This window comes from Galdieria sulphuraria (assembly GCF_000341285.1).
Source record: "Galdieria sulphuraria unplaced genomic scaffold scaf_13, whole genome shotgun sequence".
Taxonomy (NCBI): Eukaryota; Rhodophyta; class Bangiophyceae; order Galdieriales; family Galdieriaceae; genus Galdieria; species Galdieria sulphuraria.
This window is the reverse complement of record NW_005178462.1, coordinates 114,846-131,817: the sequence shown is the minus strand read 5'-3', so window position 1 is coordinate 131,817 and position 16,972 is coordinate 114,846. Positions and strand designations below refer to the sequence as shown.

Below are 16,972 nucleotides of genomic sequence, written 5' to 3'. Positions count from 1 at the left end.
GTAGGCTTGCAACATCAAATGGCTTTCATTTATTTATCGCTTATAACACACGTTCCAAAGAAACAATACACTCTCCAGCAGAAGCACCGGAAAGCATTTTGTCAGCCAAAAACAAATGCTCTTTACAAAAAGCATTGAGAATCTGCTCGGCATCGCTGTACGCACGTTCTAACAGGAATCTTTTACAATCCTTCCAGTCTTCTTTTCTGCAGCCTTTACCACATTTAGATTTGAATATATTCAAACAACTTCCTTACCGAATTGTGTCCACATTGACTCATCTAATTTGTCTACAAAACGCCATATTTTGTCGGGATTTATTTCAAAAAACAGTCCATCAATTGCTGATTCTGCTGCCAAACCTGAACACATCCATACTAAGTATTTATATAGAAGTTCACTTTCTCTGACACTCAGTGACGTCATGCTTTCTAAAGAATCGTTTTCTGTGTTAACAACGAGCTCTAGCAACGTTCGATGATGACGAATCAAAGCTTCTCCATTTGGTTGAAAAAATAAATAGGGAATACCCAACAAATATCCACTTAATAAAAACGCTGCTTCACATCGACTTGTACGAACAGCATCATCAGTAAATATTCGTCGTAAGCCACGTTCAACTGAACGATATACTTTTCCACTTCCCATATAACGATCTGCTGCTAATCCAAAGAAAATCAAAAGAAGAAAAACAGTCGGTTCCCAGTCTTCATGATGGAGTATTAAAGGATTAATAAGTTCCATGGAAAGTCCAACCCCTAAAAATCCTAAGAAGCATAAACCAAATAAAGTATCGCTCATAACTGGTCCTGACGGAAAAGCAGACCTTCCACTTTTCATCGACGAAAAATTCTGTGGTACAATCATATTAACATTCTTTAAACTAATCTTACTCAAAGAGGAGTACTCAGATTGAGTTCTTGTGAACTTGGGTATTATGACAGTACGTGATCCGAATTTTCGAGCAAGTCCTGTTCTTTTAAGCCAACCAAGAATTTGATAAAGGAGAGTAATATTCCTTTCCTTTATAGCAGCATCAACTGCTGACTGAACAAAGAATTTATTCGCTTTCTTCATAACAACGACAAGAACACCAACCTTTATGATACGAATTGGCAGGTTTAACTTGTGTGAATGCACATAGTTGAAAACAGAAAAAGCCTCTTGAAATTCCTTCCTTTCAAAAAGAGATTCGAGTATAGCGCCAATCTCCGTTTCGTCGCAAAAATTAGCAACAAAGTCAAGATAAGATTTTCGTGTTTCTTTGCTATTATTATTATTATAGGAAGAGTTCTCTTCAAAATATACTTCTCTGGTTCCCTCTTCAGGGTGCTCTTTTGTGTCTTCCGTTCCACGAGCGTCTCCTTTCAACAAGAGATAGTAATGTCTTCTTGGAGCTCTTTCAAGCCTACTTCGTGAACATTGTCGAAAATAAGTCCTTCCCTCAAAACAACAAACGTTTTTGAAAGAATATGAACATACAATGACTTGAAGGAAACTGAAATTGAGCATGAGCAGTTGGACTCCAAAATTTTCAACTGTTTCAAAATCTGATTCAATTGTTGATGAGAGAGAAGGCTCAATCCAACAATTATCTCCTTGCAGGAAACTGATAGTAAGCTTACTCTAAACTGGTAACCATATGTATAATAGTATTATAGAATCGTTTATCTTTCGAACATCGAAACTGTTGTCTGTATTGGAAATGGAAGCTTGTCAGAAAATTGTCAATTCACTGTACAGCTTTATGCACTAAAATATTAGCAGTTTTGTTAGGTTCAATTATTCAACTACTCGTTCACAATTAATGTTGCAGTTGCAGTCCTTCTGCAGGGACCGTAAGACAAATATAAAGGGAAGATACTTTTGAAAGCGCCACATTTTTAATAGCTTCTTCTCGATAAAAACTATCTATGGTTTCTAATTTCATGTAATATTCCTTGTTGTTTGTCCTTGTTAGTAAATTCCTTTCTTCTAGGAGCTAAAGTCCTTCTTTATCACACTTTCTTGCGTCCCAGTTTTCGAATAATCGATAAGTCTCAAAGAATGGACAGGAAACAGTCATGAATACACAATCATTTCCATTTGACAACTTCATGTTTCTTCTTTCGTGTTGAACTAAATTAAGGAAAATGCACTTTGAAAGTGACAGTGAATCGCTTTCAACTAGAGCTAAAACGTTTTTCTCGCACAATGTTCAAAGGCTTCCAACATAATTCAACAATACTTCACTTTCAAACATAATGCCTTTACTTTTCACTAAACCATATCACGCAGAGTGAACAGATTCCCAAGCTCTCATGACAACGCTGTCAACTTCTCTTTGAGCTCCATGTCTACAACTGATCCTTTCCAAAGCAAGGGTATTGCTACAAACGCTCAAAAGTAACATGTGGTCAACCAAGAAAACCACGCCAAAATCAAATATTCTACAAGATTGGAAAAATAAGAATGTACTGAAATAGGATTGCTATCTCGTTGAATTTGCTTCAGTTTCATCGTATCGAATTATTATCAAAGCCAAACTGAAGATACGTAGGTCTTCCTAACAATCCCGCATCCGACTCAACATTTTAAACTTGCACAGTTAGACTCGAACTCTCAAATCAACCAAGAACGTCAGATACAACAAGGTAGTCATTAACCTGCTAATGAGAAATTCTGTGACTCCGCGTCCTCCTCCTCTTCCTCTTCTAATTCATCAAATCTTGAAAAATTGGCGAGTCCTCTCTTTTCTAATGTCATGAAAGTATCGTTCCGACCATCACTTCTGTGACTCCATTTTCGCCTAAATAAAATTATGGATTCAAATTCCTCCAAGAATACACTTACCTAACCAGTAGAATAACCTCTCCAAGAGCTCTTTCGTGATAGATGTAAATAAGTCCAAATAGAAATCCTTGTAAGCTCTGGGTCACTGCATGAAGCACCATGAGACCAAATGGCGAATATCCTTGATGTGTTAGTTCATAAAAGCGATTAATCAGACTTCCAATTCTGGTGACAATAAAAACCATCAAATATAAACTAACTCGAAGGGCCCTTCAAATAGACGTGAACCAAAGTCAAGAAAAACTCATTTGTGAACATACCAAAAAATGGTTTGCCTTGCAAATGTTGAACGAGTTGTAGCTGCAGGATAAAAAGATTTCCTAAGACCTAGCATACTACGATAACGTTTGTAAACGATAATTACGATGACAACGTAAACAACTACGTTGATAGCTAGCAGGATGAATAGTGGAACATAAAACAACGCAAATTTCCAAGAATTCTCAGTTATCCAGCACCATTCATAGCTATTCTCCGAAGCTGAATTGTCAAATTTCCCAGATAATAGCAGAATAATAACTGTAACAGCAGGAAATCCCTATTGAGTCCTCCATTTAGACGCAAAAGAATATGGAAGGGACGAGTGAACTACATACCCAACCCAAACCATGGTAGATAAGAGAGTGCTTTCTGCTTGCTCTTGAATTGTTTCTAACAAATACCGTGTAAAGTTGGTGAGCAATACAGGTTACCCAAACGAAACTCGAGAGGTAGAAAAATTGATTTCCAGCAGCCTCTATACTACAAAAACTGTCTCCAAAAGAGCCGAGATGCATATTAAAAAGAGGAGCAAAGAAGCAAGCGAAACTAAGTTATCAGCTGAGAACCTTCAAAAAGTTGAGAAAACAACGTTGCAAACCTCAACCATAGAACTGGTTCATCGATTCTTCTTTTACCACCAGTAACACTAGTTCTTCTACGCAAAAGATGGAAGACTATAACAAACAGGGATATCGCCATGGACAAGGAACCCAGTGCGATGCTCAAGTGACGAACTACACTCTGCTGACTTTCTGTTAAGTTTCTCATTCAAACTCCTTCCAAATAATAGTATTGTAATGAATTTGCGGAAACCCCCTATACGTCGAGGGTTTTCCAAGGCTTCTGTTTATACAGTAGTGGTCGTTGTTTTGTTTATCTGTTTGTGGTTTATGAGTGATAATAAGTGGTCAATTGCACGCTTGTTGAGTTTCTCACTCCCAAGTTGCAAGAACGGAAAGGGAACTTGCTTTTATGTCGAGGGTTTTCAAGGTTGTGGTTTTTTCCGAACTGGTAAGCGTTTCGATGACAGAAATATTGTGAAGAGAATTCGACTAAAGTACAACAGCTGCATGTTTAGCGCAGAAACTTGAGGAGCAACATCAGGGAGAGGTAAAGGTGTTTGTCACCATGCGTTCTCGTGAATCCTGGCCTCAGGCCTTGGAAGAAACGAAAAAACATATTCCTGGTGCAGAAGAACATCGAACCTCACCTATAGTGTATGAAGTATGTAGAAATTTTTGAAGACTGTCTGATACAACTCTCAAACGATCGTATAAGGGTTGTCCTTCAGAGGACAGAAAAGCGCCAACCTGCTTCAAATTTGTTGGAGGCTTTACAGAGTTTTTCCAAGAGGCTACCAAAAGGTTTGGACCTGTTGACTTGACGGATTGCGCCAAGTTTCAAGCGCAGCGGCTCTGAGTTCTTTATTTGTTCATCTTGCTTCAAAGTTTTGTTAAGATGAAAAGATAACGGAGAAAATGTTCTTCATCATATGACGACTTGAAACCTGGAAACGGCAGTATAAAGTGTAGTTTTTCATATAAAAGTTGATGGGTTTTCAGAAGCACACAGGTGTCCCTGGGTAGTCATACAATTATTTTATTTCAGTCACTGATATTGCTGCCAAGAAAGAGTTTGTTTTCCAAAGTTCATGTTTCAGCGAGAGCACTTGTCTATGATTATAGCTTGTTCCTTAATTGACTTCTATACGTAGGGTTGTTTTCATTTGTATATTATTCACTGGCAGTTTTTACTCTTGTGTTATCATCCACATAAGACGACGAAAAGTTTCCAAATAAATTAAATCTTCCAAAACCAATTCAGTATGAAAAGCTTCAATCTGATAAATGAACAGAATAGTCTTCATTTTGTCTTCTCCCAATATGTGGCTTTTTGAGATAAGCTTCCGTTTGCATTTCACTCAATCTCGATAAAGTTCGCTCCGATGCAAAAAATTCTTCGGGTTCTAGTCCTTTGGAAAAATCCAAGTCTTCCTTTGAAAACAAGTTATCCAATTCCACGGTAGAGGAACAAAATAATTTGGTACAATGATCTATCTATATTAAGAAAATGATGCAATAGGCAATCTTATACTTGCTTACCATAAAGCGCATCTATCAAATTAATAAATCGGCGGGCTCTATTTCTTTCCGTAAATAGTTTGATTTCTGGAATATCCTCAATCAAGACAGAGCGAAATGTTTCGGCCAAAACGACAAAGTCAGCTGCTGATAAGGCCTAAATGTAAATGTTAGAAGAACGCAAATGTAAAAAGCTGTATGCAAATACTTACCTCATCACAAAGCTCAGAAAAGGAAAACCTTGCAATGCCTTTACCAGTCCTTTTGATAACGAGCTTACGTGAAAAAACATCCAAGGTTACTGGTTTTTCCGTGGAGTCACCAGAAAGTGCAAGAAATATCTTATCCATTTGACGTTTTCTCTTTTCTTCTTCTTGACAAACGTAAAATACGATGCCATGCCTTTGGCGAGAATTTGAAACGTCACGAAGAATCATCTGCATACGATAATCCGTTTGAGAGGAAGCGTGAAGCACCCGGCAATAGTCATACAAAAGTGGTATAAATGGCAAAAATAGTTCTCTTTGAATTCCATTCCAGTAAAGTTCTTCTGGAGCACGATTCGAAGTAGTCACCAAAATGAGTCCGCGTGAAAATAGTTCTTCACCCAAACGACGAAGCACGAGAGCATCCGCAACGTCTGTCACCTGAAATTCATCAAGACATAATAGCCAGCACTCCGAAGCTACTTGGGCTGCAACTGGTGGAATTGGATCGCTGCCATGATTTTGAGAATGTACTCTAAATTGGTGAATTCTCTTATGAACACTCATCATGAAATCCTGAAAATGCATTCTATACTTGAACTTTCCGGGAGTCAATTGATAAAACATATCCATAAGAAAAGTTTTTCCACTTCCAACGCCTCCGTAAATGTAAATTCCTTTAGGAGAAGTGACTTTTGTTTTGCTTTTCAGAAAAGGAAAGAAACTGCCAATCCTATTTACGAAAAATTCCTTTCTGGTTTTCTTCACAAGAAAATTTCTTTCTTCAAAGTCACCTACTTGTTTTAGTAATCGGTCAAATTCTGCCGCAGACCGTAGTTGTCCGGGGTCTTCTTGTATTGTGCCGGTAGCTGCCAAACTTTGATACAATTCTGTTACTGTTTTTGCTTCACTCTTTGCAACTTGTTCTGATATAGAGAAAATATTTGGAGTTGTTTCGCTTGTTCCTTTCCAAGTAGAAGATACGTCAGATACCTGCTGAAACAAACCGGAAATAGTCGAAATATTTCTTATAACAAAGTTGTTTTTCAAACTAGTTGATATATTTGTGCTTTTGGCAATCCACATTTGCGTTCAAAGACGACGTGGACAAATGAATTTCTCCAAAACACGTAAAGATTTTAATGAAAAGTCACTTTTCTACAATTCTCACTAGTGTCCATTTAAAACGACTTGCACAATCATCATACTTGTCCTTGTAGTGATATCCATTTTTTCTATTATTGTTTCAAATACATTCTTCCTTTTGTACCCAGAGTCGAAACATTCGTTATATGTTCAGAAACTCCTTTTTGAATGAAGAGTTTTCTGATTGGGGGAGAATGGATATTTCAAACTCGCAAGACGATGCACCAAACATAGCTTTGACAGAAAAGAAAGAAGAACGTCCAATCATTGAAAGCTCGTCGGTGAACACTCTTGCTGTGGAAGACGTTAGTAAAATACGAACTGAAGGTGTTTTACCGTTGAGAGAGAACCCCCAAGTGGCAAAACTGGAACAAGAAACCAATCTTGCCTCCGAAGGAGATCCTTCCAATGGGAAAGAAAGTACCAAGGAAGATAAAGATATGCATATAAAAACTGTGGAATCGGAAGAAACTGTAGATAAACAACAATCGGAACAGGTAGACTATTCCAAGGAAACAACACTAGAAAAGAGTAATACGCTAGAAGAAAAAGGGGAAATTGAGAATAAGACAAATCAATCTTCAGACAATATAACTGCAGAAAATGTTAGTAAAAAAGTTACAAGACAAACAGCCGCCTCAGCTGTCAAGACTAAGAACACTTCTTCTAATACTGAAAGCAAGTATGTTCCAGGTTCATTGGAGGAATATCGTCATCGTGTCTTGCACTTAGAGAGGATATATTTGACAAAAGTTTATGAGGCAGAACGTGCCAAGCTATATCATGCTCAGGTTGCAAAGATAAACTATGAGTACGACTGTCAACAGGCAGAAGAGGAGTTCGAACTTGGAAGAAGATTGCTGATTACTCGACTTTTATATGAAAATGCTGATAGAAGAAGAAGAATCGAAGAACTAAAGTATAAAATTGTTCGAGATGAGAACAATTCCTATTTAAGACTTAGGAGACACGATGTTGGCCATCGAACGAGGAGCACACTTCAACCTTTCAACAGTGATAATAATAGAAATGTTGTTGGCGGCAAGGAACTTATAAATGGACAGGAAAAGGAAGGAACATTATTTCCGAGTTTACAAAATTGTGTTACAGATCAAGATGCCCATTTATCTCAGCTAGGAGTATCTGGTCGTTGGAATAGATTGGTAAGAGCAACCAAACGGTCTAATGAAGAAAAGAACCAACTTCGAGTTGTTCTCGATTCTGATGAGATGAAGGAAGACTTGGCTGAAATTAGTGCTACTCCCCATAAAGGAACTACTGTAAATTCTTGTGAAGGTAGCAAATATAAAATTGCATCAGAAGGTGCACCAGAGGAAAGGAGATCGCATACATATTATCATGTTCGGGGTCGTAAAAGGAAGGCAAGGGGAAAGGGACGAGTTGCATATGGGAAAAACAGATAAAATGTTATTATAATATCTTTAATTTGCAACATGAATTAACTTGAACCATTTGTTGTTGATGAATTGCAACAAAAAAAGCTCCATTCATTTGATGAGTATCGCGTATCATAAAAATGAAAGCATTCCATAATGAGAACCCCATAAATCTATTTTTCTTGTCCATGTCCAAGTCGATGTTCTTTCCGTTGCTTCAAACTTTCCAGTATTCTTTTTATAAAGGAAGACATAGTTATTCACTATTTGTCAAGGCATATCGTTGGAGACGAATATCTGCTATGAATAGTTTTCAAGGTTTTTTCTCTTCAGATACAACTTCTGTGCAAAATACAAGTAGATTGCAAATCAATAGGAAAAAGATAGATGGTTCTCAATCGAGTGGTAATAACCCAGCTCTCAAACAGGCTGCTGCAAGAGCTCGTAAGAAACCAAGAAAAGTTGTTAGAGTACTGGAAGATGATGGAATCGGAATCTGCGCAGCATATTGTCTGCCTAGTAATGTAGACTTACAGGTGATCAGTCGAGAACTTTCCAATTTTCCTCAGTGCACTTTAGACTCTGAACAGATACCGTATGCCAATGACGTCGTTCATGCGACTGTGTCGGTACAACCTACTTCTGCTGATCGAGCAGAGACTATAGTTATTCAATCTGAAACAAGCAAATCCTCTCCCACTACAATAGGCCATCTGTTTGTCTTCGAAAGCGGTGCTCTCGTCTTTTGGGGTGTTCCTTTTTATAAAAGGAGCGAAATATTCAATAGGTTACTGGAAACTTTGAGATTTTCGTTGGCAACTGCGATGACGCTATCTAGTAAAGCTTCTACATCCAAAGCACCGTTTTTCAGTCTTCATGACTTTGATCATGAGTTTGACTATTATACTGGTTCTTCTAAAACAAAAGTAGAAAATGATGAAATTCATTTGATGGATATTGATGATAAGCTCGAGTTGATGGCAATATCATATTGTTTGGCACAGTCTGTAAAACTCTTATTATACGAGGAGGAGATTGACACTTTAGTAAATAATACCTGGCAACTTCCATTGGAGCTTGCACAGACTGGAAGTATACGAATGTCCAGGAAGGATATAAAGAAGAGAATAGGCGAACTTTTAGCTGCTAGATATCGAGTGAATCTGTTGTCCGATCTGCTCGATGCACCCGATCTTTTTTGGCAGTTTCCTGATTTAGAAATTCTTCGTTCTCAATGTTTCAACACGGTTGATTTTCATAAAAGGACTCGCCTATTGAATAATAGAATGGAGATAATCAAGGATGCATTGGATATTTTGAATACTGAACTAACTGCAACGAGCTCTCATCGCGTTGAACAATTTATCGTTCTTCTGATTGCTATTGAGGTTGGTTTTGAAATAACTAAACTTTTCTGATATCTTGGTACTTTAGTGATATGAGAATAGCTCTAATTATTTCTGTGCGAGTTAGATGAATTATTGTCGTTTGTTTTCTGATGTGAATATCTCTATTGTATGGATATTTTTAGGTTTCTCTACTACAGATAGCGTTTATTGTTGTGTCCAATGACCATTGAAAAGATAGTGTTGTTTCAATACTATATAAATTGGTTGATGAAATATTTCAAAGAAATGATTTCTTTAGCGTTCTCTTCTCCATATATGTTTAGTCATGTAGCTATATTCATATTGTTGTTGTGCCACTTGTCCAAAATGAATCGCAATTGGTTTCTGTACAACTAGCTTGTGAAGCTTTGAATGAATGTGGAAATACAACGCAAGGTTAGAAAACGCGGTAGACAGGCAGCGTTGAAAGACTTGGAAACAAAGTCTCAACTAACCGAGGATGAGAGGGACCAAGATGAAGATGACACAGTTTCCATGCCATTGCCGAAACAAGCTCTGTATTCCTTTGCCGAAAGAGAAGAACCAAACAACAAAGTGGCGTCTACAGAGCAGACTGGTATTCCAAACCTGGCAGATTTTTCACAGTTAAAACTAAAGGTTGACCACGAAAGACGACCTTTGTGGGTTTGTCCTTCAGGAAAGATATTTCTAGAGACTTTTTCTCCGCTTTACAAGCAAGCTTATGACTTTTTGGTTGCAGTTTCTGAACCTGCAAGTAGACCAGAGTTTATTCACGAATATATGATAACGCCATACTCTCTTTACGCAGCAGTTTCTGTAGGCCTCGAAACCGAAACTATTATCAGAGTTCTGGAACGTCTATGCAAGACAACCTTACCTAAAGAAATTGTGGAATTGATAACCTCGAGCACAAAGACATATGGAAAGGCAAAACTTGTTTTACATCGAAATATTTATTATATTCAAAGTCGCTTTTCAACAGTGTTAGATACGCTACTGAAGGATCCTTTGCTGGCTGAATGTTGTGCGCGAACAACAATGGGGTTGTTGGAACAGAAGAATCTTGCTTTAACGGAAGTAAAAAATGGTTCATTGCTAAAAGATGACGATTTGGTACACAATATTGAAAGAGCCTTGGAAGAAGATGATCTCGATGAGCCGTATTCTGAACAAAGGGGCTTGAAAGGTTCTTCAGAGGTACTTGGAATAGAAATAATTGCGGAAAAAGTTGAGCACGTGAAACGTCGATGTATTGAATTAGATTATCCTCTGTTGGAAGAATATGACTTTCGTAACGATATTAGAAATCCGAATATAGAGATGGATCTGAAAGCAACAACCCAGGTGCGTCCTTATCAAGAAAAGTCGCTTTCGAAAATGTTTGGAAATGGTTTGGCAAGATCAGGAGTCATTGTGTTACCTTGTGGTGCAGGGAAGACGTTGGTGGGAGTTGTTGCTGCTTGTACCATAAAGAAACCGACATTAGTTCTTTGTACCTCTGCAGTTTCTGTGGAACAGTGGCGACATCAATTTTTGTTATGGAGCACTATCGATGACAAAAACATTTCTCGTTTTACTGCCGATATAAAGGTTAAAAAGGATAGTGGCTGGTTGGGCAGTGTCACAATAACTACTTATACCATGGTGGCTTTTGGAGGCAAACGTTCAAGAGAGTCGCAAGAAATCTTGGAAGAGATGCGTAGTAGAGAATGGGGTCTTATTTTGCTGGATGAAGTTCATGTCGTTCCAGCAAATATGTTTCGAAAAGTTTTGGGAGTTATCAAAGCACATTGCAAATTAGGTTTGACCGCAACGTTGGTCAGAGAAGATGAAAAGATTGAAGATGTTAATTTTTTAATTGGTCCAAAGTTGTATGAAGCAAATTGGTTGGTTACTTTATTCGTTTTACCTCTTTTTTGTGTTTACATTCTTTTCTAGGCTTGATTTACAGCAAAACGGCTATTTGGCAACTGTGCAATGTGCTGAAGTATGGTGTCCAATGACTGCTGAATTCTATAGAGAATATCTCATTCAGAATTCTGCCAAAAGAAAGCTGTTGTATACGATGAATCCAAACAAGTTTCAGACCACCGACTTTTTAATTCGATTCCATGAAAATAGAGGAGACAAGATTATCGTATTTTCGGATAATATTTTTGCTTTGAGAACGTATGCCCGAAGACTGGCTCGCCCTTTTATTTATGGTCCGACTTCCCAAGCCGAAAGAATGAGAATATTTTACCAGTTTCAAAATAATCCCGCATTGGGAACTATATTTATTTCTAAAGTAGGAGACACGAGTATAGATTTGCCCGAAGCCAATGTCATTATTCAGATATCTTCACATTATGGATCTCGAAGACAAGAAGCACAGCGGCTAGGTAGAATTTTAAGGCCGAAGCCTCGAAGCGGCCAGCATTTCAATGCTTATTTTTATTCACTAGTGAGCACGGACACTCAAGAAATGTATTATTCATCCAAGAGACAACAATTTTTAATTGAGCAAGGCTATAGCTTTCAAGTTATTACTCATTTGGAAGGGATGCAAGAAGAAAGACATCATTTGGCGTATTATCGGAAGGAGGAGCAGTTGAGTCTATTAGCGGCTGTGTTGGCTGCTGATGAAAAAGAAACGGAAGAAGAGTTTGTTGAAGATTCAGATCCGAGTGGAGATGTTGCCAGAATTCTTTCAAAGGATGGACGGCAGTTGACGAAAAGAACGAATCGGTCACTTAGAAAATTAAGTGGAGCAGATGGTTTAGTCTATCGGGAGTATGATACTGCGCAGACGAAAAATGTTTCTTCTATATTTGAACGAAAAGTAATCCATCATCCTCTGTTTAGGAAGAGATTATCAAAGAAATGATTTCATCGGGATAAATATTACTTTCTTTGAAATCAAGATGAACATTTATTTACATATCATTTTTATGACTTGTTCTCCTTATGAAAAGCTAAGGGATCAAAGATAGTTACAGGATGTTCGCGAAACTTTCGCAGGAACAGAAGAGACCATCTCTCCTTCTTCTCCAGTTCATTACGAGCAAAAGCTTCCCTCTCAGATTTTTTCCACACTACGGATGGATTATGCAGCAGTTGATCAACAGACAGGAAAGTTGCCATAACTAAAGACAAAGAGACGCATGCAAGCAATGGATATACCTAGGCCTCTTAAGTACACTTATTATCTCTTAATCATTCAAAACGTACTTCCTTGTTTCTTCCTGATGAGAGAGTTCTTTGAAAGAAACCAAGAGCTCCCATTTGATAGTTCAAATGTTCTTCACACGAAAATGCGTATCTCACATTGTTTGCCTCACTATTTAAAGTTCAGCTGCATCTTTGCATGTCACGGCAATGCCCATTCAATGCAGATCCATTGTTCGACCCTTCCCTAAAAATTGCAACATTCAAGCATCCAAAGTGTAAAGATGCAGTCGTTCTCACTGCAAGTCCGAATATATATCTTTTTGGTCTTCAGAAAGTCTTATCGAGAATTGAGGACCTTGAAGTAGATATGGTCGTCGTCATAAATAAAAACCTTTCATCTATCATCTGTTTTTCTTTATATATGAAATAAAGATTGGTCAATCTTTATAGGGGTTCACATGCCATGGTTCTTCCCACTGAAAGCAAAGAAGACAATACCACAGAAGAAAGTATTCTAGAAGAGTATGTTCTGTTGAAACTTCCCCAAACGACAAAATGTCTGTCGTCAAATGCTACTGATTTCCGACTTATTGTAAGTTGCAGCGTTTAAAGAAAAGCACTTAACCTGTTTCTGTGCTTTTAGGGGTTGGAGGAAGGAAGACCGTTCTTGCAAATTGGAAATGAAGTATTTCAAGGTACTTTCGATAAGCCATTAGGCACTATTTTATTGTTTGGAGATCAAGGTAAGACACTGGAAACATAACCTTCTTCGTTTGGTTTGATTGCAAGTGTTGTAGACGAAAGTATTGAACAGGAAGCAGAAAAAGGTAAACCATCTTCTTGGGGTTTTATAGGATATACGGAAGAGACCATCAAGTTTGAAAAGGTGCAGCTAAGGAAAAAGAATATAGCTCCTGAGACAGAGGCGAACAACAAAGAAGGGTATTCATCTTATCCCAACCAAGAAGCAAAGAAGGAATAATAAGTAGAAAGTCTGTCGTAACAGTTGCACTACAAATTCAAGTGGAAAAAGGCTTTATCAGTTTTCCTAATTATCTCTTGAAGCTCGCAACTGTTCCATCAGTATTCCTCCAGCAACACCTACGTTGAGAGAATCGATAAGACTCAAAGCGACGTTATTGTTGCAACTAGTCGAAATTCTTTGTTGAATAGCAACAAAGCCGTTACATACATTTTGCACGTTTGTTCGCAAACCGAAGCCTTCACTTCCAAGAACGAGTACAACCGGAACAGAAGGATGTATATTTTCGATATTCACTGTTTCTTTTTCCATAGACGCCCCTAAAATATACCAACCTTGTCGTTGAGAGTTTTGTAAAAACCTGCTCATATTGCGAACAGCGTGAATGGTCATAAGTTCCATAGCCCCAGCGGATGCCTTCGAAACTGTGCCAGTTAGAGGTGCAGAGTTCTTGTCGCAGATAGCTACTCCAGTTATTCCCAAGAAGCAAGCGGTTCTTAGAAGAGAACCCAAGTTCTGAGGGTCCATAACCTCGTCAAGTGCCAACCAGATTGGTGCTGCTTCATCTGGAGACAATCCAGTTGACGGTAGTTGCTCAATATATTCCAGTTGTAGTGGTGCAGCTTGTAAAATGATGCCTTGATGCGGTCTTTGTCCAGACAAGTTATTCAAGTCTCCTTTGTTTAGCGTCTTTGAGGGTATATTAGCTTCTTCTGCCAGTTGCACAATCTTTTGCAGCAAGGCAGCATCTTTTCGTTTTGAAAAGTCCGCATTTTCTTGCAAGTACAGACATCTGATAGGATTTCTCGTTTTGACTGTGAGTGCTGCATAAACAGGAGTGACACCATAAATGAAGTCATCGCCACTTTTCATTGCTTTTTGCAGTGAACTAAGTGTAGAGTCTGTTTCTGATAAGATTGGACTTTTGTCTTTGTGTTCCCAAATAGCACCTTTTCCAGCTCTCGGTGCACTGTTTGTCTTTGCATGCCATCGTCTACAAGGCACTGAAGGAGTCCTTGCCTTCTTTGCTAGGTTTGAAAACTTAAGTCTTTCAAGGAATATTCGGTTCGTCGCATTGAGAAACGACAGTTTGTTGCAATTACATAATAAGCACATCGAATAAGTACCGTTGGGTAAAATCCACGGAGCGAAAAGTTCGAGATTGATTGCTCTATTGTTTTGGAAGCGTATTCCTAGAAAGGCTCCAAAGGCTAGTGAGAATAATATGTTCAATCTAAGTAACTCGTTCGCATTTCGCCGAGAAGCAGCACAAGCCAAAGTAAGTTTACAATCCTCTTGCCTTGTGGTGAAAAAACTTGGGTTTTGTGCAGCTCTTGGAAATCATGGAATGGGGTTTTAGTGATGACTCCTACAAAGGAAGACCTTTCCAGTTTCATTCGTTGATAGATAACACATCTTCTAGGGGAAGTAGGGATATATATTTATTTTTCTTGCATGTTTCTGTAAATCTAACTATTGGATAGCTTCCGGGCCTCTTTGGTACCTGAAAGACAAGAATTTTGGCCGCAGAGATGATTTTCCCATGGATACTAGACTAGTTAGACCCAATGGAGATGTTGCGAGGTTTGTGAAGTTTATAATTCTCGGTGAATTCCAGTTTGAACGATTCACTAGTTTGGAATACGTACAAGTAGGTTCTAAGCGCTTTGAGAAGTTTTGGGAGGAGTTTGTATTTTCCGCAAACAGCAAATAGTATTGAATAAACGAGAGGTTATAGTTCCTGTTAAGATGCTTCTTGACAAATCCACAAACTCAAAACTTTATTGATGACAACATGGAATGCTTTCCATACGAACCTGTCTCCTCTTTAATTGGACAAAACACTCAACAAACAAGTTACTAAAAACTTCATATGTGGAAAGCAAAAGACATAAATTTTATGAAATATTCCACGAATTTACTTCTTCTGTGCCTTTGCGGCAGCCTTCGTAGTCTTTCCTTCAACTTCTTTCTTCTCCACCTCCTTAATAACACCAACAGCCACAGTTTGTCTCATATCTCTCACAGCAAAACGACCCAAAGGTGGATAGTCTGTGAAAGTTTCCACACACATGGGCTTGGAAGGAATCATCTTCACCATAGCCGCATCTCCCGACTTGATTGCTTTCGGATTCTCTTCAACTGTCTTTCCTGAGCGACGATCCATTTTTTTCTCTAGCTCTGCAAAACGACATGCGATATGGCTTGTGTGGCAATCAAGTACAGGGGTATATCCAGCATGAATCTCTCCAGGATGATTAAGAATAATAACTTGCGCACGGAAATACTCGCAACCTTTTGGTGGGTCATTCTTACTGTCACCAGCAACGTAACCACGTTTCAACTCTTTCACAGATACATTCTTCACGTTAAAGCCGACGTTGTCACCAGGTTGAGCTTCTGGAATAGATTCGTGATGCATTTCAACAGACTTCACTTCGGTGGTTAAACCAACAGGAGCAAACGTAACCACCATGCCTGGTTTAAGAACACCAGTTTCTACACGTCCAACTGGTACAGTTCCAATACCTCCAATCTTATAAACATCCTGAAGAGGGAGACGTAGAGGCTTATCTACTGGACGAGTAGGTGGCTCAATCATATCCAGAGCCTCCAAGAGACAAGGTCCCTTGTACCACTTTCCGAGAGGATGATCTGCGGACACTTTCTCAAACAGATTGTCTCCAGTCCAACCAGACACTGGGATCTTCGGAACCTTGGCAGGATTGTATCCGACTTTCTTCAAGTACAAGTCCATTTCCTTGGAAATTTCGTCATAACGATCCTTCGACCAATTGACGTTTTTGTCGTCCATTTTGTTAACGGCAACAATTAATTGGCGTACCCCCAAAGTATATGCCAAGAGTGCGTGTTCTCTTGTCTGACCGTTTTGAGAAATTCCGGCTTCAAATTCACCAGGAGGAGAAGCAACCACCAAAATACCCAAGTCAGCTTGAGAGGTACCAGTAATCATATTCTTAATAAAGTCACGATGTCCAGGGGCGTCAATAATGGTAAAGAAATATTTTTCGGTCTCGAACTTCCAGAGAGCAATGTCAATAGTAATTCCTCGCTCTCTCTCAGCCTTAAGTTTGTCCAAAACCCACGCATACTTGAAAGACCCTTTGCCCATTTCCGCCGCTTCCTTTTCGAACTTCTCAATGGCTCTCTTATCAATACCTCCACACTTGTAGATGAGATGTCCAGTCGTCGTGGACTTTCCAGAGTCGACGTGACCAATTACGACAATGGAAACGTGTTGTTTCTCTTTTCCCATATTTACTGCAGAATTTTTGTCAACAATTCTCGTCCAAATAAGGAAACACTCTTACCTAGGTGATATTATACAACAAAACTTTCACCAAATGAGGACGACGACCAACACGCCGAACAAATTCAAACAAAAATAAATGAGTATATCGACGACGGCGAAATCTAAATCAATGGCAGTCAAGACGCACCCCCATAATCAATATTGGAGAAAGCGATCTTTTCGGGAAACTGTTTTTCGTTATCCACACTATTCAGCCGTATATAGAAATGCAAT

General features: G+C 38.7%; 12 protein-coding genes across 12 annotated transcripts; 6 read left to right on the top strand and 6 right to left on the bottom strand.

Annotated features, from left to right (window-relative positions):
* Positions 1–13: 13 nt before the first annotated feature.
* Gasu_19950 (uncharacterized protein) lies at positions 14–1,567 on the bottom strand. Its single transcript, XM_005707219.1, has 3 exons — positions 1,099–1,567; positions 258–1,047; positions 14–213 (listed from the first exon to the last, which is right to left on the bottom strand). The coding sequence occupies exons 1-3, from the start codon at positions 1,510–1,512 to the stop codon at positions 41–43; spliced, it is 1,377 nt and encodes a 458-aa protein (XP_005707276.1). The 5' UTR covers positions 1,513–1,567; the 3' UTR covers positions 14–40.
* A 386-nt stretch (positions 1,568–1,953) lies between these two features.
* Positions 1,954–3,867, bottom strand: Gasu_19940 (G-protein coupled receptor activity). Its single transcript, XM_005707218.1, has 5 exons — positions 3,692–3,867; positions 3,429–3,639; positions 3,093–3,370; positions 2,833–3,042; positions 1,954–2,788 (listed from the first exon to the last, which is right to left on the bottom strand). Exons 1-5 carry the CDS (start codon positions 3,859–3,861, stop codon positions 2,641–2,643), a joined length of 1,017 nt encoding a protein of 338 aa, XP_005707275.1. The 5' UTR covers positions 3,862–3,867; the 3' UTR covers positions 1,954–2,640.
* Positions 3,868–3,877: 10 nt separating this feature from the next.
* Positions 3,878–4,662, top strand: Gasu_19930 (uncharacterized protein). The gene is made up of 3 exons (XM_005707217.1): positions 3,878–4,104; positions 4,160–4,317; positions 4,372–4,662. The coding sequence occupies exons 1-3, from the start codon at positions 3,891–3,893 to the stop codon at positions 4,510–4,512; spliced, it is 513 nt and encodes a 170-aa protein (XP_005707274.1). The 5' UTR covers positions 3,878–3,890; the 3' UTR covers positions 4,513–4,662.
* A 14-nt stretch (positions 4,663–4,676) lies between these two features.
* Gasu_19920 (AFG1-like ATPase) lies at positions 4,677–6,507 on the bottom strand. The gene is made up of 3 exons (XM_005707216.1): positions 5,387–6,507; positions 5,196–5,331; positions 4,677–5,146 (listed from the first exon to the last, which is right to left on the bottom strand). Exons 1-3 carry the CDS (start codon positions 6,464–6,466, stop codon positions 4,929–4,931), a joined length of 1,434 nt encoding a protein of 477 aa, XP_005707273.1. The 5' UTR covers positions 6,467–6,507; the 3' UTR covers positions 4,677–4,928.
* Positions 6,508–6,657: 150 nt separating this feature from the next.
* Gasu_19910 (uncharacterized protein) lies at positions 6,658–8,110 on the top strand. Its single transcript, XM_005707215.1, has one exon. It carries the CDS (start codon positions 6,673–6,675, stop codon positions 7,948–7,950), a length of 1,278 nt encoding a protein of 425 aa, XP_005707272.1. The 5' UTR covers positions 6,658–6,672; the 3' UTR covers positions 7,951–8,110.
* A 7-nt stretch (positions 8,111–8,117) lies between these two features.
* On the top strand, positions 8,118–9,573 carry Gasu_19900 (uncharacterized protein). Its single transcript, XM_005707214.1, has one exon. The coding sequence runs from the start codon at positions 8,124–8,126 to the stop codon at positions 9,339–9,341; it is 1,218 nt and encodes a 405-aa protein (XP_005707271.1). The 5' UTR covers positions 8,118–8,123; the 3' UTR covers positions 9,342–9,573.
* A 44-nt stretch (positions 9,574–9,617) lies between these two features.
* Gasu_19890 (DNA excision repair protein ERCC-3) lies at positions 9,618–12,846 on the top strand. The gene is made up of 2 exons (XM_005707213.1): positions 9,618–11,179; positions 11,232–12,846. Exons 1-2 carry the CDS (start codon positions 9,684–9,686, stop codon positions 12,157–12,159), a joined length of 2,424 nt encoding a protein of 807 aa, XP_005707270.1. The 5' UTR covers positions 9,618–9,683; the 3' UTR covers positions 12,160–12,846.
* On the bottom strand, positions 12,189–12,587 carry Gasu_19880 (uncharacterized protein). Its single transcript, XM_005707212.1, has 2 exons — positions 12,504–12,587; positions 12,189–12,455 (listed from the first exon to the last, which is right to left on the bottom strand). Exons 1-2 carry the CDS (start codon positions 12,555–12,557, stop codon positions 12,222–12,224), a joined length of 288 nt encoding a protein of 95 aa, XP_005707269.1. The 5' UTR covers positions 12,558–12,587; the 3' UTR covers positions 12,189–12,221.
* Positions 12,847–12,857: 11 nt separating the features above from the next.
* Gasu_19870 (uncharacterized protein) lies at positions 12,858–13,462 on the top strand. The gene is made up of 3 exons (XM_005707211.1): positions 12,858–13,035; positions 13,087–13,186; positions 13,241–13,462. The coding sequence occupies exons 1-3, from the start codon at positions 12,907–12,909 to the stop codon at positions 13,423–13,425; spliced, it is 414 nt and encodes a 137-aa protein (XP_005707268.1). The 5' UTR covers positions 12,858–12,906; the 3' UTR covers positions 13,426–13,462.
* Position 13,463: 1 nt separating this feature from the next.
* On the bottom strand, positions 13,464–14,547 carry Gasu_19860 (RNA methyltransferase, TrmH family). The gene has a single exon (XM_005707210.1). It carries the CDS (start codon positions 14,539–14,541, stop codon positions 13,492–13,494), a length of 1,050 nt encoding a protein of 349 aa, XP_005707267.1. The 5' UTR covers positions 14,542–14,547; the 3' UTR covers positions 13,464–13,491.
* Positions 14,548–14,557: 10 nt separating this feature from the next.
* On the top strand, positions 14,558–15,172 carry Gasu_19850 (uncharacterized protein). The gene is made up of 4 exons (XM_005707209.1): positions 14,558–14,704; positions 14,757–14,853; positions 14,910–15,009; positions 15,061–15,172. The coding sequence occupies exons 1-4, from the start codon at positions 14,651–14,653 to the stop codon at positions 15,137–15,139; spliced, it is 330 nt and encodes a 109-aa protein (XP_005707266.1). The 5' UTR covers positions 14,558–14,650; the 3' UTR covers positions 15,140–15,172.
* Positions 15,173–15,176: 4 nt separating this feature from the next.
* Gasu_19840 (elongation factor EF-1 alpha subunit) lies at positions 15,177–16,897 on the bottom strand. The gene has a single exon (XM_005707208.1). The coding sequence runs from the start codon at positions 16,700–16,702 to the stop codon at positions 15,344–15,346; it is 1,359 nt and encodes a 452-aa protein (XP_005707265.1). The 5' UTR covers positions 16,703–16,897; the 3' UTR covers positions 15,177–15,343.
* Between the last annotated feature and the right edge of the window lie 75 nt (positions 16,898–16,972).

What these genes read in the sequence shown, in the direction of transcription:
- Gasu_19950 (XM_005707219.1), bottom strand. Translation starts at nt 1,512, where the DNA reads ATGCTCAATTTCAGTTTCCTTCAAGTCATTGTATGTTCATATTCTTTC. An exon ending in TGCCAATTCGTATCATAAAG is followed by an intron (nt 1,048 to 1,098) that starts GTTGGTGTTCTT and finishes TTCTTTGTTCAG; the next exon opens with TCAGCAGTTGATGCTGCTAT. An exon ending in GTCAATGTGGACACAATTCG is followed by an intron (nt 214 to 257) that starts GTAAGGAAGTTG and finishes AATGTGGTAAAG; the next exon opens with GCTGCAGAAAAGAAGACTGG.
- Gasu_19850 (XM_005707209.1), top strand. Translation starts at nt 14,651, where the DNA reads ATGTTCAATCTAAGTAACTCGTTCGCATTTCGCCGAGAAGCAGCACAA. An exon ending in GAGAAGCAGCACAAGCCAAA is followed by an intron (nt 14,705 to 14,756) that starts GTAAGTTTACAA and finishes GGTTTTGTGCAG; the next exon opens with CTCTTGGAAATCATGGAATG. An exon ending in CCCAATGGAGATGTTGCGAG is followed by an intron (nt 15,010 to 15,060) that starts GTTTGTGAAGTT and finishes ACGATTCACTAG; the next exon opens with TTTGGAATACGTACAAGTAG.
- Gasu_19900 (XM_005707214.1), top strand. Translation starts at nt 8,124, where the DNA reads ATGTTCTTTCCGTTGCTTCAAACTTTCCAGTATTCTTTTTATAAAGGA.
- Gasu_19930 (XM_005707217.1), top strand. Translation starts at nt 3,891, where the DNA reads ATGAATTTGCGGAAACCCCCTATACGTCGAGGGTTTTCCAAGGCTTCT. An exon ending in TTGTGGTTTTTTCCGAACTG is followed by an intron (nt 4,105 to 4,159) that starts GTAAGCGTTTCG and finishes AAAGTACAACAG; the next exon opens with CTGCATGTTTAGCGCAGAAA. An exon ending in CCTCACCTATAGTGTATGAA is followed by an intron (nt 4,318 to 4,371) that starts GTATGTAGAAAT and finishes CGATCGTATAAG; the next exon opens with GGTTGTCCTTCAGAGGACAG.
- Gasu_19940 (XM_005707218.1), bottom strand. Translation starts at nt 3,861, where the DNA reads ATGAGAAACTTAACAGAAAGTCAGCAGAGTGTAGTTCGTCACTTGAGC. An exon ending in TCTACCATGGTTTGGGTTGG is followed by an intron (nt 3,371 to 3,428) that starts GTATGTAGTTCA and finishes AGGACTCAATAG; the next exon opens with GGATTTCCTGCTGTTACAGT. An exon ending in GAGGTTATTCTACTGGTTAG is followed by an intron (nt 2,789 to 2,832) that starts GTAAGTGTATTC and finishes AATTTTATTTAG; the next exon opens with GCGAAAATGGAGTCACAGAA.
- Gasu_19910 (XM_005707215.1), top strand. Translation starts at nt 6,673, where the DNA reads ATGTTCAGAAACTCCTTTTTGAATGAAGAGTTTTCTGATTGGGGGAGA.
- Gasu_19880 (XM_005707212.1), bottom strand. Translation starts at nt 12,557, where the DNA reads ATGGGAGCTCTTGGTTTCTTTCAAAGAACTCTCTCATCAGGAAGAAAC. An exon ending in CATCAGGAAGAAACAAGGAA is followed by an intron (nt 12,456 to 12,503) that starts GTACGTTTTGAA and finishes TAAGAGGCCTAG; the next exon opens with GTATATCCATTGCTTGCATG.
- Gasu_19870 (XM_005707211.1), top strand. Translation starts at nt 12,907, where the DNA reads ATGGTTCTTCCCACTGAAAGCAAAGAAGACAATACCACAGAAGAAAGT. An exon ending in CTACTGATTTCCGACTTATT is followed by an intron (nt 13,036 to 13,086) that starts GTAAGTTGCAGC and finishes CTGTGCTTTTAG; the next exon opens with GGGTTGGAGGAAGGAAGACC. An exon ending in TTTATTGTTTGGAGATCAAG is followed by an intron (nt 13,187 to 13,240) that starts GTAAGACACTGG and finishes CAAGTGTTGTAG; the next exon opens with ACGAAAGTATTGAACAGGAA.
- Gasu_19860 (XM_005707210.1), bottom strand. Translation starts at nt 14,541, where the DNA reads ATGTGCTTATTATGTAATTGCAACAAACTGTCGTTTCTCAATGCGACG.
- Gasu_19890 (XM_005707213.1), top strand. Translation starts at nt 9,684, where the DNA reads ATGAATGTGGAAATACAACGCAAGGTTAGAAAACGCGGTAGACAGGCA. An exon ending in AAGTTGTATGAAGCAAATTG is followed by an intron (nt 11,180 to 11,231) that starts GTTGGTTACTTT and finishes ATTCTTTTCTAG; the next exon opens with GCTTGATTTACAGCAAAACG.
- Gasu_19920 (XM_005707216.1), bottom strand. Translation starts at nt 6,466, where the DNA reads ATGTGGATTGCCAAAAGCACAAATATATCAACTAGTTTGAAAAACAAC. An exon ending in TTTCTGAGCTTTGTGATGAG is followed by an intron (nt 5,332 to 5,386) that starts GTAAGTATTTGC and finishes ATTTACATTTAG; the next exon opens with GCCTTATCAGCAGCTGACTT. An exon ending in TTTGATAGATGCGCTTTATG is followed by an intron (nt 5,147 to 5,195) that starts GTAAGCAAGTAT and finishes TAATATAGATAG; the next exon opens with ATCATTGTACCAAATTATTT.
- Gasu_19840 (XM_005707208.1), bottom strand. Translation starts at nt 16,702, where the DNA reads ATGGGAAAAGAGAAACAACACGTTTCCATTGTCGTAATTGGTCACGTC.